The sequence below is a fragment of the Pezoporus flaviventris genome, unplaced genomic scaffold (genome assembly GCF_033815535.1).
Source record: "Pezoporus flaviventris isolate CSIRO_AGI_PZ_B2104156 unplaced genomic scaffold, CSIRO_AGI_Pfla_v1 ptg000009l, whole genome shotgun sequence".
NCBI lineage: Eukaryota > Metazoa > Chordata > Aves > Psittaciformes > Psittacidae > Pezoporus > Pezoporus flaviventris.
In genome coordinates this window covers 2,652,325-2,668,835 of record NW_026892557.1, presented here as the reverse complement: position 1 = coordinate 2,668,835, position 16,511 = coordinate 2,652,325, and the positions used below count along the sequence as shown (strand labels likewise).

Sequence of the window (16,511 nt, the reverse complement as noted above, 5' to 3'; positions counted from 1 at the left end):
CAGTGGATTTCACAGCTGGGGTGGGTTGTAGGAACTTGAGATGACAACTGCACAAATCCCAGCAATAAGCCAATTTAAATTGAGCAGTCGGTGGCTGCGGGGAGTGATTACAAGAGCAGATTGTACCTTTGGTCTATGCAGGAGAAGCTGAGAACAGAGCTTCTTGGTACATCTCGGTGACCTGGTGAGAGCTGCTACATAACCAAAGGAGTTTGAGTGCAGAGGGGGGAAATTCAGATGAATTTCTTGCTGGCTTGAGCCTGTACTCTGGCATTACACACCCTTTTTCTGCCCTCTCTGGTCTGCAGAGGCCAGAAGACAATTTACAAGGGTGTGTTTGAGGTTCCAGCCTTCCTACCTGTGGGAGACCAGGACTGTGCATAAATGGAACAGTTAAAAGTTTTCCTAATGCTTGGCCACATCCCACCAGCTGCTGTGAGCTGGGTTATTAAATCACCCTTCTCAAATGTGCCATACTTGTGAAGAAAAGCAGTGTGTGTGTTGCTCATTGCTTCCTTCAGGGCACTAACTAGATCCAAATCATAATGCTGCCAGTGCAGCATCCAGACTTGCTGGTGGATGGTGGCTCAGCCACTAGCATCAGCAACAGCTAAAATGTTAGGTATTCCTCTCTCAAAGGTGTCCTCTTGGAGAATGCTGGATAGAATGAGACCACAGAGAAACCAGTGAGCTCCTCTCCAATGCCACATCTTCAAGTTTGTGCCCGTGTTCTTGCCTTTCCTACAGGAGAACTTCCAGTCTGTGTATAACTGGCAGTATATCCACTGCCTGTACTTCTGGTGCCGGGTTCTCAGCACGATCTACCCCAGTGAGGTCATGGAGCCATTGATCTATCCTTTGACACAGGTCATCATTGGCTGCATAAAGTAAGTAGGAGTTTTTTTTGGCTACAGTTCTCTTGCTCTTGGGGTAGCAGAGCAGTTACTAAGGGGTGTTACTGTTGCATGATTTGGATTTGACCTTGCATTGTAAGGAATTGAGAGCTGCTTCTGAAGTGTTGCAGCTCAAGATGTGTTGTGAACATCTATATGTTCAGGTGGTGAGGAAGTTGTGGTGTAGGTTACTCTTTCCTAGGCTAAATTCTCTGTATAATAGAAGTTGCACAGCCTGGACAGATCATCCTTCCAGTTGTGCACAGTGACAAAGAGAATGTCCTGACTTGCCTCAGAACCCAACAGTGGCAAAGAACAGAATCAAGTCCTCATCTCTGACTCTGTAAATGCAGTTAGAAGATGCATTCTTTTGTGCCTGTTTGTTAGAATTTGAAGAACAAGGACAAGTTTGTTGTTTTTAATGTCTCTGCTGAGAATTTGTCTGTTTTCCCATCAGTTTATATATAAATTCATATGCTTTGAAATGGCATTGAGGGAATTTCTGCATCTCTGGTGATCTCGGAAATCCTGTTAGCTCTGTTAACCAGATTCTCAGCTTTAAAACGCTACCCCCAGCCTTGAAAACCTCCCAGTGGTGATGAGGATAAGCAGATTTAAATGATCTTTAGAGTATGCTTGAGTATGCTTATATCCCTTTTCTCATCCCCCGTGTGCCCAGGCTGCTTCCCACTCCTCTTGTAGAGCTTTAGTTGTCTTGCAGATAAACCTAGGCAGTTTTCTACCTGGCCAGGCAGGTAAATAAGCTATGTGGAGCCAAGGGAGGTGAATTGGGTGAATCTTAGCAAGTAGAATAGTTTAGTATCTGTGATGGGCAGCGCTGAAGGACAGTTACTGTTTGACAAGGCTTAAAAGATCTGGGAACCCAACAGATGGGTTCTAGGATTGGGAAAATAGAAATAGATCCCACTCTGGCTTCCTTACTGAGCCAAGCCAATGTCCAGGATATAAAAAGGGTGGCTCCTTCCTGGACATAGGCAAACTCTTCTCAGTGCTGTCCAAATTGGGACTAGCAAGTGTATCTCTGTGCCCCATCCCCTGATGTGGATAGGTCTGTAGCAACTGAGTGGGGTGGAAGAACCTGGGTTGTTTCTATTCGAGGTGAGAGGATACAATAATCTAGCCTGCAGGTCAAGGTATTTCCTCTTCATGGGCCACTTTGTGTGTTTCTGGAAGGCCCATTTAGGGGGGGTGCATCTGCTTGAGGGCTGCTTTGTATCTGGCTGCTGCCAGGAGGTTTCCTAGTGGAGATGGCTTCAGTGACCCCTCCCTTTGTGTCTCTGGGCTGCTGAGCTTTGAGGATGCTGTGTAACATCTGGAATAGCTTCTTTCACATCTGCTCCTGATGTGTAGTACTCGGGGGTACATCCCAAGGGTGATAGGGTTGGGAGACTCCCCTTCCCCAGTGCCTCTTGTACCGGGAGGTGGCGCCTGGCTCCAGCACAAGGGCTGAGCAGGGTGTCTGTCTGTCCATGGGACTGATCAGCTCCTGGCCTCTTATGGGAGTGGAATGGGATGAAACCACCATCCATCGCAGGCTTTTTGCTCTAGGCAGGAACCAGGGCAGAACTTGAGAAGTGATTTTAGAAGTTAACTAGTAGAAGGCTGCCTGCTAAAATCAGAACTAGCTCCCTCATTTTCCTGCTCCTTCTTGCTTCCAAGCGTCTAAAATGCATTTAAACTACTTTCAATAATACATACTTCTGAAATAGACCCCATGTGTGTCTGGAAGTTACCTGTGCTCAAGCTGTGCTCCAGGGAAGTTGGACAACTGGACAAAGAATTGCTGGAATTAATGGTGTCTGACTTTTGGGATGCTGGGAAGGGCCTCATTGCAGAGTTTGCTCATGGAATTGCCATGGAGTAATGAGTGATGCTGTTTTCAAACAGCTGAAGGGTTGCAGTTAGTTTGATCCATGGGGGTTGGTGTAGCTGTTGCAGGGATCACAGAACATGGATATTTCCCCTTCCTTGCTTTGCTTTGTGCTTTTCTGTCTCCATGCTCCTTAAGTCCCTCCTTTAGATCTATGTGCTTGCATTTGAGTTGGTAGTTGGGGTTTCTTTGCAGAGAAGTTGTCACAGAAGCTCCTGTTCTGATACCCCTTTTCCCCTCATCTTACAAAGTGGTTTTCTGACCATGTCTATGTGGATTTCTACCTTGCTCCCAGCTTGAGCTATAGAAATGAAGTTCCTCCCTGGCTTACAGTTAAATGAGGATTTTTGGTGCCTGTTAAGGATTAGTTTCCAGCCTCTGAGCACATGGAGAAGCAAACACAACCTTGGTGTCCCTGAGCAGGTTCCCTTGGTGACCTGTCCTGGTGGAGGGAGGCTGATGTTGAAAGAACCTTCCTCTGTCCTCTCTAGCCAGAGGAAGGCTGTGGTCACCCAGAAGTATAACAGGAGGAGCTGTGGGAAGTAAATAGAAGCTTGGAGAAGCCTTTAGGCTGTTTTCTGCACCACGGCCCATGTCCTGGGAGGCATACAGCAGGCATTCCAAGAGGCAGTGATGGTAAGGCATTAGAAAGAACTCTCTGCTGAGATGAGTCAGTTTGAGCCTGCACTGTGGAGTGAGTGGGCAGTTGGACCGTCCCCAGCAGAGCTGGGACCCAGCTGTGTTTTGTATTCTCTGTGCATCCAGCTATTGGGAAGCGGGGCAGATTGTCGCATCCCTGCGTGCACTAAAATTAATGGCCTTGGTTTACAGTAAATCCATACTCTTAACAGGTTTATTCCTCGATCAATTAATTCCTGGGAATGGCTTTCGTCATCTCCACTGGTGTCAGAGCAGGGGTGCAGAGCAGATTTATTCCTGTAATGGATCCAATGATAATTATTTCACTATTTGGAGTTGGGGAGATGTAGGTGATTTATGATGCCTGCTCAAGCATCTTCTCTTTGCCCTCCTGGCTGGCTCTGCAGGCTCTTTGGGGAGGGGTTCATTGGTCAGACTTGAGCCTCTTGGAACTGTGGGGTTTGGGTTGTTTGGAATAGTTGTGGTTAATGCTGGAGCCATTCATGTTTTCAGGTACGGGTCATTCAGAGTGAGAGGTTTCCAGAGGGATACAGGAATGAGGTCTGTGTCCTCTGGCTGATGTGGTGCTGGGGGAGCTGACCCTTCTCGCACCCAACCTTACAAACGGAGTTGGCTCTACTTCTCTCAATACCTGAGTGCATAAGCATTTGAAGTGGGGGTTGAAGGAAGTCTGGCCTCTTCCCCTCCATGCTCATTACTGGCTGTTCAGATGTACATCTTGCTGCTCTGAAGGAGATGGGAGTAGCCCTGGACTGGGGAGTTGAAGAGATGTGGCTGTGAGAGGTTGCTCTCATTCCCATTCTGTCCTTTCTGATATGCTGGTCTTGCTAGTCCAGCATCTGCCTTGGCAACATTCCACACTAAGGGGTATGTTCAGGTCACAGCATGAACACTGGGTACACAGAGGGTCCAGAGCCTGAAATGGGAAGCATATTCCTCCTTGTAGTCTCTCTGGTGTGCTGGGGGAGCCCTTTTCTTAGCTAAACTTGCTGCTTTAGATTGCCATTTTACTGCTGGTTCCTACCACTTTTATTGCCTACCAACCTGTGCTGGGAACATGAGAGCTGCAAGTGTTGAGCAGCATCAGTGACAAACTTCATCTGCAAAGCTCTTGTAGCACTTTCTCCCAGCAGAAGCTGGAAACTTGGTGCTGTGGTTGCAGGAATGTGTGTTAGTGTTATAGCTTGAATGTGTGAATCCTGTTTCTAACTGTGGGATAGCTTCAGCAGCTCAGATTGCTGTGCAATACTAAAGCTGTCTCTTGGAGAGTAGGAAAAGCTCTCAAGTGTCACTGAAGGCTGCAGGTATAAACTTGCCCTAATGTCTATCTCTTTCCCTCTAGGCTGGTACCAACGTCTCGGTTCTACCCCTTGCGCATGCACTGCGTCCGTGCGCTTACGCTGTTGTCTGAGAACACCAGGACCTTCATCCCAGTGTTGCCGTTTATCCTGGAGGTTAGTTGCTTCCTGAAGACCTAATAAGAGCTGATACCTGCTACCTGATCAACACATTCATTCACTGTACCTACCAACAGCTCCCAAGGTTGCCCAAGTTGCTCACTTCCCTTTCAAACAGCATCAGACAAGGATGTATTGTTTGGTTAGCAAATAGAATTAAGCCTTTATTGGCCTGTCAGCAGAGAGTATCTAAGATCAGGTGGGTCCAAAAATGCATTCTGAGGTGGTTTAATGCAGCTTAGTAGGCAGCGGGTTTGCCAAAGAGGTTCACAGGCTCAAGTGATTGCGGTAAATCCCCAGTTACTTACTTGATGCTGCTGGTATGTTCATATCTTAGAAAGAAGAAGGGTTTCTGCCTGCAGACAAAGGGAAAGGAAGGGAATCCACAAGGGTCTTTGCAACTTTGCTGCCATGAGAAAGTGGTGCAGAAGTGGTGCACCCAAATTTCACTGAAGAAGCATGAACAAGGCAGGGTGAGGGATGCCGAAGCCCCAGTAGGTTAGCGTGAGGCTGGACACTGAAGAGGGAGGAGGGAGACTTCTATAATAAATGACCTGAGTCAGCCAAGCTCATTCCTAATCAAGTTCTGTTGAAGCAAAAGGTTTTTGTGGTTTCATGTTGTTGTAAGTGTCCTTTGCAAACCACATCCTCTGAGCCTATGGAAGGCAGTGGTGTTTATAAATCTCCTGCTCTCCTGCCTCCTCTGCTGCTCCTTGGCCATGCCCCATGTGGCTTTGCCATTTGCCTGCTTCCTTCCTCTCCTTCATGCATGTTTGACATCCTGCCAGCCAGATTTAGTGATAGCAACGTCTCCCCTCTGGGGCAGTGGAGCTGGGGGTGAGGATGCTTTTTGCTCTTTGGTGCTCTGAGAGAGAAAACCATTTTCCCCTAAGGGCCGTCCCCCTGCTCTTTGCCTTCTGGCCCCAACACCTCTGCTCTAATCTGTGTGTCAGGCCCCAGCCAGACATTACCACACTGCACACTGAGCTTCCTCCTGGCTTCTGCATCCCGACCACATCCGATCCTGCTGCGTGAGGCACTGCTCAGTTTAGCTTGTCCAGGTGCTGGTGACAAGGGAGAGATGGGGGTAGGGTAAATGTGTGTGTGTATGTTGCTTGCCTGCTCTTTCACGTTGCTTTATCAGTTGTTTTGCTTCAGTCTCTATAACCTAAGGGGAATGGGATGATGTTAAACTCAAACCTTCCTTCCACTGTCAGCTTTTCCCTTCTTTCTGCCCATCTCCTGCAAAGGATCCCTCTAACATCCTGTGGAGTTACCAGGAGCATTCAAGGCTATCCCCTTTGTACTTTCTCTTCCCAATTCTTTCCTCTCTGTTGCAATGGTATCTGAGTCCTCTTGCAACCCTTAGTGTGTCTCCATGAGCTGTCTCCAGGCAGATGTATTCCAGCTGTGTGGATGAGGTGGTAGGAAGCTTTAGCACACAAAGGTGAAGTGACCTTCCCAAAGTCCCAGGGTGGCTGTGGTGATGCTGGAATCTGCATCCTGATGCCCAGCCACAGAGCTTTAACTATGAGCCTGTTTCTACCAGCTTACAAATTCAGCAGTGACTTAGTCAGTGGACATTTGTCCCATACCACACCATGTCATGAAACAAAATCCATTTAAAGCTCATTATCCACATCATTATGAGATTCAAGGATCTGATCAGTGCTTTGGTTTGAAGCAGAAGTAAACTTTTGAGGGACATGACTGGAGTCTGGGGGGCAGAATGAAAACTTCCCAGCATAACATGTTTGATAGGAAGGAGGAAGGGCTGCTCTGCCACTGATGCAGTTGAATCCAAGTGCAGTAAAAGAATAGCTGTTGAGTTTGTGACCCTCTATTTTGTGCTCTTTTTAGAGAGGGCTTTACATGGCCTTAGAGTGTAGAGTCTGTGTGCAAGAAGTGACTGACTGTAACTGTGTTTCCCTTCCCCCTCCCCATCAAGCAAACCCAAGCCTTGCTACCTCTTGTCTCAGCCCTGTTGCTGCTGTGCTGTCCAGAGACAGCAAATTGAATGTCTGTACAATTCCCATAGGCACAGGAATTCCCCAAGCCCCTGCAAATAGCAATAAGAGCTGCCTGCCTGATGCATCTTGACAAGGGCTGATGCTCCCCAGCACAGGCATCCAGGGCTGTCTCCCCTCTGACTCTGCTTTCCAGGATGGAGCAGAAGCAGCTAAAACTACATCTTAGGAGGAGGTGGCCTGGGAGAGGGTGTGAAGCAGGCTTTGTTCTTGCACTGTTACTACCTTTGAAGGGCCTGTGGGATCCCAGGCTCTGCTTTTTCCCATCACTTCAGTTCCTGTGTGACAGGCAGTAGTTGCTGCAGCAGGAAGACTGGTGGCTCATCTGCTGGAAGGTGGATAAAGAAGGTGGAAATCTCCCCTCAGCACACTTCACATGCCAGTTTAAGGCTGGCATCCCTGGTGAGGGATGGGGAGAGCAGGTTAACCCTGATGTGCTTAGGGAGGCAGGAGCATTTCTCTTTGACACTTGAATGGCTTGGGTCATGCAGTTTGCTCCAGAAGTCCTCAGGGGCTTGGAGTGCAGTATCCAGTGGGTTGTGTCAGAAGAGCTGGTGTGAAGGTTGTGCTTGGAGAACTGATAATGCTGGAGCTTGTCCTACATTTAGCACAGATCTGAGTTTTCTACAAGACATGGGCTCTTCGCTCCCTTTAAAAGGGAGGCAGAACTGGAAGCTGAGACAGAGCAAGCTCAGCCACTGCACCAACTGAAGATGGATCTTTCCTTTCCCTCAGTTCTTGTCCCTCCACTGTTACTTTGCAGCTCTTAAATTCTGCATTACAGCCCTGCAGGTACCAGGGGTTGTTTGAGGGAAATCATGCTTGACCAAGCTAATAGACTTCAGTGAAGAGATGATGGGCTCAGTGGATGAGGGGAGAGCAGTGGATGTTGTTTGTCTCCTCTTTATCAAGGCTTTGGATACCATCTCCCCATAGCTTCCTCACAGACAAGCTGATGAATTGCAGGCTAGATAAGCAAGCTCTAAGGTGTATCGACAGGCAGCTGATCTTCCAAGGCTTATGCTGTAATCAGGGGCATGAAATCTAGCTAGAGGCTAGTGATGTACACTGGAAATGGATAGTGGGGCTGATAGTGGTTATCATATTCACTGATGGCTCAAATGATGGGGCAGAGTGGCACCATCAGCAGCCTTGCACGTGATATGAAGCTGAGAGGAGGCTGTCTTAGAGCTTTGCCAGCAGTTTGATTGTGGTCTTTTCCCCTCTGCTGAGCATTAGTGAGCCCACAGCTGGAGTGTTTTGTCCAGTTCAAGGGGTGAGAAATATGGACATATGGGAGTGAGTCAAAGAGCTGCAGAGGTGAGGGGAATGGAGCATCCTTTCATGTGAGGAAAGGCTGCAAGAGTTGGGACTGTTCAGCCTCAGGAAGATGAAGATCAGGGATAAAGGTCCCTGAGCACTGGCACTGGTTGTCTAAGGAGGTTGTGGAGTCTCCATCCTTGGGGATGCACAGACATAATTTGGACATGGAGCAGGGCACAAGATGACTTTGAGAGCTCTCTTTCAACCTCATTTATTCTGTGAATAAAGAGTTTTGAAGCCAGATTTCTCTCAATGGCAGTTAGTGCTGAGAGGCAATAAGCAGAAACTGAAATACAGGAGGTCCCACTTAAGCACTGGGGGGGGGAAACAACCCCAAAACCCACCCCCCCAAAAAAAGCACCCAACAGTTTTGTAGGATGAGGCTAGAACAGGCTGCATAAATCAGCGTCTGTCCTTGGAGATACTCAAGATATGAGTAGGAGGTTGATGCCAGGCTTTAGGGAGAGCTGCAGGCAGGCCCAGCAGAGCTCTGGATCCTGCTGTGAGCTGGCCTGGGGCAGCCAGCTTTGGGTTGATCAAAGAAGATGCCAGGAGGCTTTTGCTAGAGCCTGAGGGAAAGAGATGAGGTTGGAGGGGGTGGAACAGCGTGAGTGCTGTGGGTGCAGTGTTGGGTCTCTAGTTTGCACTCTGCCAGTATAAACTGTGTGTGAGCACCCTTCTCACTGGCCATGTGGAAGTCATCTGTGAGCTTGAGCTTGCCAAGAAGCCTTCCCCTTCCTGCCTGTGTTGCCCTGTCCTTTCCTCTGTGGTTATCACTTCAGCCAAATTGTTGCCTTTTGCTATTTTCTGGCCCTCTAGTCCCTCATTACCACCTTTCCCCCCTGCTCCAGCATTCCTAGCCATCAGTCATCCTCTCCTGCATAGTCTGGAGATGGGGGAATCACATTTTCCCCCTATCCCACACATCCTGACTGGGGCCTGGGAGAGTTTCAAACCCTCTGGTTGTGTTTCCCCCCTTGCCTAGTGGCATCCCCCAGGGCCTGATGCCTTTTGCTTTAATGTGTCTGACCTTTGGGATCAATACTGCTGTTTTGGCCAAAGAAATAACCGTGCATAACAAGGTTTATAGCATCGATTCCCAGGCCTGGTGCTCTTTGTTTTCACAAGCCACCAGGTTTGTGTCGTGTCTCCCCCCCCACTCCTTCCAAATAATCTGGATTGACAAATAAAATGTACTGAAATCAATAGTCGTCTCCATGCTTTTCTGCCCTGGGGGCACTGGGGTGACCTGAACACCCTCCCTTGCCTCCTCACCTCAGCCTCTAGCAATCAGTGTGCTGCATCCCCACCTTGCTGGGCTGCTTGGAGGCTGATGATGAATGTCTTGCTGCTGCAGAGAGGGAAGGGAAATTATTTCCTGCTTAGGAGTGCAATTTATAAGCTTTGGGGACAGGGATAGAGAAGCTTTGTGCTGCTTCTGAGGTGCTCCAAAGTATGGGTGAGCAGGATGTGCTCCTCAACAGCCTCCTCAATGGTTATCATACCATTACTAGAGAACACCTCCCCTGATTGCTGCTTGTTGTTCCCTGATGGGTGTCTCTGGGAAGCTGCCCGATCAAGCTGGTTTTACTGCTCTTACCTTCTTTCTCCTGAGGTCTGCCTCTATCAGCATAGGAAAGAGCATCTTTCCTATCTTTTTCTCCTTCCTGTATCGTAGCTTCAGAGGAAGAGCAGCACAACACACAAGGGTTATTGGGGTAACAGTACCCTGTTGCCTCCCCAGGGCAGAAGGACCAAATCACATTGTAGCTTGAGCTGATTTCAGCTGAAGATCACTTCCTTGTGTGCCAGATGTGGCCTTGCAGGGAAATGAATGGAGATTCTCATTCATTCATGTTACTCCTTCACCAGTGAAGTTGGGAAACTCCTCCCAAAAAGGAGTAAGGAAGGGGCTTTCCTAGTTCTTAGTCTCAATTCCAATTTGTTAAGTTTTAAGGCAGTAATGGCTCTTCTGAATTAAAGCCAAGCTTGAGAGCCACACACATATGTAACCTTCCCCTCTGTTTTCTTCTTTCTATGTCAGCTTCATACCTTCATATTCCTCTCCCCAGCCATTATCATTAAGCCCTGGAAGAGCACAAAAGCAGAGGTTCAGGTCTGCCTTTTGCCTAAGCATCCATCTGAACCCCAGAGCTTGTGTGTGCTCATCACTTGGATGAGCAGTGTGCATGGACTCCTCTCAGACTCTGGGAAGGAGCCAGCATGTCCCTTGCTATCAAATGAAATGGCTATGGGGAAAAATGTGCACTAATTCAAAGGCTGTTGCGTTAGAATTGGTACAAGGGACACCAGTGGGAAATGGGTTAGAATAAAAACCTTGCTTGGTGAGGGGTGTTCATAGAGTAATAGAATGGTTTGGGTTGCAAACAACTTTAAGATCATCCAATGCCAACCCCCTGCTGTGGGCATGAATAGGGTTTACTGGTTTCTGCTTCCTGGGACAGTTGTTTCAGTGACAATAAAAGGGTAATGGATTTGGTGTAAGCAACATTTACTATTGCTTGTCCCTTAAGGGACAGCTCCAAAATGCACTCAGGCTTTGTATTTCTGCCCATGAGAAGCATGAGTCTGAGGAACAAAGCTTGAGTTTCTTGTGCTGTTGCTTGTGTTGGTTTCTTTTAACTCACATTTCTGGGGCATCTTTCACACCCAGGTCTCTAAAGCTTCAAGTGTGGTTGGTGTTTGCTCCCTACCTGTCCCTTGCAAAGGTATTTGAGCAAGCTGGGGGACAGTGATCAGAGCAGGCAAGCAGGAATCAGGATTTGTGGGTTGGCTTCTCAGCTCTACGTGATCTTTGTTGAGTCATTTGGTATTTGGTTCGTGCTGGGATCATCTTTACACTCGTTCTTTTCTGGTGTAGGTTTTCCAGCAAGTGGATTTCAACAAGAAGCCAGGACGTATTAGTGCTAAGCCTATAAACTTCGCAGTGATCTTGAAGCTTTCCAATGCCAACCTGCAGGAGAAGGCCTATCGAGTAAGTGGAACCCCAGCACAGCTTCTCTGAGCAACAGGGTTGCCCTGTCTTTGTGTTCCTGTCCTTAAGCTGGAGACTCATTTCCCAAGGTTTAGTTCCTATCTGATATCTCTATTTCTCCTTCCCCTGCTCAGGATGGACTCATTGACCAGCTCTATGACGTGATGCTTGAGTATCTTCATTGCCAAGCCTACAGCATTGGATTCCCAGAGTTGGTTCTCCCTACTATCATTCAGGTAAGGTTTAAGACTCTTCTTGATCATGCTGTAAATGTGCACGAAGCAGGATAAAGCTGTTTAAGCTAACAGGGAACTCAGGGTGGTCCTCATAAGGTGAGGGAAGAGCCATTTACCTTTTCTTAGTTACAGTTTTCTTTGTGTTTTGGGGGATTCTTAGGAAGGAACAAATCTCTAGAGGCATCACATCTAATTAGGAGGCTGAAGGTAGGTGTCAGTGGAGTTGGTTGCTCTTTTGGGAGCCAGAGTGGAACAGAGAGGGCTGTGTAACTGCTGTAGAGATGTGGTTTTGACTACAGAACACAGATGGGTTCTTGCCTGTTGGAATTGTGTTGTCTCAGAGCAGTGTCTGTGCTGTGATCCCGTGCCTCACAACCTCCCTGGTGCTCTCCACAAGATGGCAATCTTCCCTCCTTTCACAGTGCTTCCGTCAACTGGGGCACTTTCTCCCCAAGTCCCTCCCTACAAACCAGTACAATTCTTGTCTCCCACCTAACAGTGATGCCTGCAAAGTAGTCTCCTTCCCCTCTCCCCTGCCATTCCACAGTGCAGGATGTTCTTCCTAACCACGTCCTGTTTACATACTTCATTGTCTGCAATCAAGCTGCTGAAGAGTGCTGTGCAGCTGGGTGCATTGTGCATAATCCTTCCCTAATACCTTGCTAGCTGGGTGGCTTTGGTTTTGAATGAGCAGTGACCTCTCTGCTTTGAACAGTACGATTGCTTAGTGCAAACGTGTTGGAACTTGTTCCCTCCCTGCCTCTCAGCCCTATTTTTAACTCATGAGTGGCACATGTCACACTGTTACATCCTCCATGGGGACATGAACCTCTGCTTTGGTGCCTGCCAAGAGACCCTGTGCCTGCACATCTTGCTGCTGTGGTGCCTCTGGTTGCTGTGGGTGCAGTGTCTCAGTGGGGACCCACTTGGGTCTTGTTTCTGCTCTGTGTCATAGGCATCTGTCAGGCGCATGACTCTTGGCTGGGTCCCTGCAGCTTGGCACGGCCCATGCCGAGCTGGCAGCAGGGTGCTTTGGCTAATGTGAGCTGACAGGCACTCTCTGTGCTAGGGGAGCAGCTCCTGTGCTTGCTCTTTGCGTGCCTCTCCCTTATTGGCAGTGAACAGGGCCCTTTCCTCTCAGCCAGCAGCTGCTGAGAGCATCGGAGCTGTCGGAGCCGATGTTCTAGCTGGGATGAGAAACGGCTGACGGCCCTCTGGCACCCAGCACCCTGTGGCTTCCAAACACACCCTGGGACCAGCCTCTGTTTCTGCAGAGAATGAATGCTATCACATTTCTAGTTGGCTGCCACTAACCGCAGCCTCGTGGCGTCTGCTGGGCTGGGGTGCTGAGGTTGGCTTCCCAAAATCTCCGAGTCTTCGGGAAAACGTGTGTGTGTGGGGAAGGCTTTTCTCCTGGAAAGCTTCCAGTGAACTGTACAAATCCATCTGTCCCGATTCTTCCTCCCCGATGAGCTCACGCTTCTCTCAGTGCCGTGTCGCAGGGGCTGTGTTCCAGCTGGCGAGGGGTTGAGTTGCTTGTCTTCTGGTCAGCGGCTTTGGGAGCAGCCAGGCTGAACTGCCCTCAAACTGAGCTTTCAATCCTCCTTGCCTGGAAGGCAGGAAGCACCCCAGCACGTTAAAGGAAAGGAGAGGCAGAGCAGGAGGCAGTTCAAAGGATCCTGTTCTGCCCAGCCGATGGCACGACCCCATGGTGATACTGCCTCCACAGGCTGGTAAGGAGTGCAGAGCCTCCGTGTCTGGATGCTTGGAAGAGACTGCCTCTTCCTTTCCCTCCTCTAGAGCCCTGACAGGCATCACATAGGGAGGTTAAAGGGAAGACTGGGCAGGATAACGGGGGGGGTTCTGCTGAGTGAAGGCAGGAGATGGCATGGCCGAGGCAGGACTTGCAGCTACAGAAGGGAAGGGGGTGCTGGTTTGCCTGGCCAGCAGCCACTCCTGCTGCTTGTGCTCTATCCCAGGCTGAATATTCCCTCTGCTTTTTGTGGGTGAGGGATTGGGCTTGATCTGGGCTCCCTGCAAACCGTGCCCAACCCCTTCAGATCATTTCTGGTTCCCTGCGTTGCTTACAGGAAGAGGAGCTGGGTTTTGCTGTGGTCTCTTGGGGTGTAAACCACTGGTGTTTAAGGCAGGCAGTTGGACAGTGTCATTCCCACTAATCACAGAGCTGCTTAGCTGGGACCCAGTGTGAGATGTTAATGATATATATGCACACACACACGGGTTCTGATTGCCTTTATTCTGCAGAGATATGACTGTTGTGTTTGGCAGAGTGGAGGAAGACACACACAGAGTCCCTTTCTCTCCTCTACCTTTTTTACCTTCTTGGTTGTGTTCCCTGCCTCAACACAACACTGAGGCCTCATTATGTTTCATTACTATCTGTGGCAGACAGTGGGACTGTGAGGGATTGCAGGGGTAGGAGAGAGGAGGGGGGGGGGGAAGAAGAAGAAATGAGGCATAGGGCTGTGAGAGCAAGCACCCAATGCCAGACTGCACAGATACTGGCAGAGATTCTGCAGGATTTCTGGTGACACTTCTGCAGTGGAAGAGAAATGATAATGTATGTGGCAGCGGATGGGATGGATCTGGGGCTGCAGCTGGGGGGATCAAGTGAGATAAATGGAATGACAAATGCATCTCTCAGTGGAGATAAATATGCAGCACCTATAAAAGAATGGTTTAGAAAGAGGGGGGTGAGACTAGGACAGTCTTCACCAGCAGAATGGTTTTGCTGAAGGTTTCTCTGTACTTGTTTGATGGGCTGGATGCCTTGTGGAAAGGGGGAAGTGTTCATTTTAACTCCCATTTTCCCAAGTTGGATGTACCATAGCAGGTTGGGTGTATGCTGGGGATAAAGGGACAAGAGAAGTCCATGCTGTTAGGTGATGGGGGACATTCTCCATGTAGCAGACAGCAGAGCTGCAGCAGTATACCCATCAGGAGAGTGGCGTCCTGACAGAGAGGGGCTAGGTGTGACTGTCACCTCTTGATCAACATTTAATACCTACTCACATGTGAGATGAAGCAAGCCTATAGGCTTGATGGGAAGGAGATATCATCTTCCTTCCTCCAGCTCTGTGTTTTGAGGCAGAACATTTGAAGCTATAAGCAGAGAAGGCAGGACTGTGTCTGCTGACTAGAAACCCTTCATCTCTATCAAGATAGCATCTGCAGGTCCCAGCTGAGATGAATGTTCCATTGTGGTTAACCATTATCTTCTGCCTTATTGGATCTCTTTCGCTAAATCAAGTGTCTTGTGCATTGTATATTTGTGTGTGTATGTATATATATGGCTCTAACAAAGAGCTTGGCCTGCAGAGTTTGGGCAGCACTCCAGAGGCTTGTCTTGGAGTTGGTGAAAACTGTTAGCAGACACTGTAGTAAACTGGAATTCAAGCCATGAGTCAATGTGGACATCCCCATCTCTCTTTCTGTCAGCAAGAGCTTCCACTGCTTCCTCAGCTTTTAGTTTGGAGGTGGCAGAGCAGTGCAGTGATGTTGGAGGCTGGTTTTTACTGGGAGGGGAAATCTTTAGCAGAGAGAAAAGAGGTTTGCTAGAGGACAACTGGGGTAAAAAGGAAACCAACACAAAAACGTGCAATGAAGTGTCTTTGTCTGACGGTAGTGAAGTGCCTTGGATGCAGAGAGAGAGCAGGGCCACATTCTCTGTGAGTAGGATGGTCCTTGCCCTTTCTGGCTGTAACAAGGTTTGTGTTTTCCTGGCAGTGGCTCTTGCCCTGAGGGTTGCATGTAAGGTCTAAAAGAAAGCATCCTGTAGGCACCTGCTACACAAGTTGTCACAGAGAGGCTTATTTTGGACATTGTTGGGTGATGGGGGTGTGGGTTTGCACCCTTAAATATTCAGTGGTGCCAGTTGGGGCTGGGTTGGGACAGTCAGACATAAAGCAAACTTCACCCCATGTCACCCATCTGTCCTGACCCACAGCAGGAGCACCACGTTTCCCTCTGTGCTATGACAGAGACTCTTACACCCAGTCCACAGGCACTTCCACCCCAATTTGAAGTCTCTCCTCAAACTCTGCCTCCAGTCCCAGCATCAGTCTCATTCACAGCCTCTTGTATTTGGTATTCCCATTCCAACACTGACCGTGCTTTTCCTAGAAACCCTTTATCATGATAACATCTGCAGGTCCCAGCTGAGATGAAGGTTCCAGTTTCTTGTGCTTTTGGTCATCTATCATCCACGTATCCACTGTTATTTCTTGTCTCTGCATCTGGTCCACAGTCCCTCATTCTATTTGGCTGAGCAGGAGACAGTGATACTGCAGCTGTGATGCCATCTAGGAGCAGAGGCCAAAGAGAGCTCAGGCTTTATTTCCTGCTGGCTGCTTGGATTCCACTGATAACTCTTTTCCAGAAAGAAGTAGTGTTACAGGGTGCAAAGAGCTGGGTTTGAGCTGGATTCTGTACAAACATCTGGCCTGTCACTGCATCCTCCCAGCCCCGGGTAGCAGTACCCCAAGGGTGATACACTGGCGTTATGGTATGAAGCGAAGGGAAGAGGTGCCCCATGGGGGTGGGATCTCTTTATGGAAATGATTACATTGCTTTCATTCTTGCTCTCGTTTTCTTCCTCCCAGCTAAAATCCTTCCTGAAGGAATGCAAGATTGCCAACTACTGCAAGCCTATCCGACAGCTCCTGGAGAAACTGCAGGAAAACTCTGCCTACATCTCCAGCAGGCGTCAGAAAGCTGCCTTTGGCGTGGCCAGCAAGGAGGCTGTGGTGAGCCTGCTCCTTCCATCTGGGCTTCCTGGAAACACAGACAGGCTGCTGCTGCTGCTGGGGTTGGGCCAGTGGCAGAGGGAGGGGGGGACAATGGGATCGTGGAAATGGGAGGGTGTGAGGTGGGGCAGATGCTCACAAACAACTGGACACAGCCGGGCTCTGATGCTGTGGCTGGCAAGAGCCTCATGGAAAAGAGTCCATAAATTGTGCCCTTCTGTTATTTATAACACACAGACATGCATGGAAGCACCTTGCTTTGC

General features: G+C 48.9%; 1 protein-coding gene across 2 annotated transcripts in view; it reads left to right on the top strand.

The window, feature by feature from the left end:
- NOC2L (NOC2 like nucleolar associated transcriptional repressor) overlaps positions 1 to 16,511 on the top strand; it is a 45,597-nt gene that overhangs the window by 9,943 nt on the left and 19,143 nt on the right. For both annotated transcript variants that reach the window (XM_061450205.1, XM_061450203.1), the window contains exons 11-15: positions 748 to 887; positions 4,787 to 4,898; positions 11,133 to 11,246; positions 11,381 to 11,482; positions 16,105 to 16,248. In XM_061450205.1, coding sequence (XP_061306189.1) covers positions 748 to 887; positions 4,787 to 4,898; positions 11,133 to 11,246; positions 11,381 to 11,482; positions 16,105 to 16,248 — 612 coding nt within the window. The remainder of the gene's footprint in view (positions 1 to 747; positions 888 to 4,786; positions 4,899 to 11,132; positions 11,247 to 11,380; positions 11,483 to 16,104; positions 16,249 to 16,511) is intronic.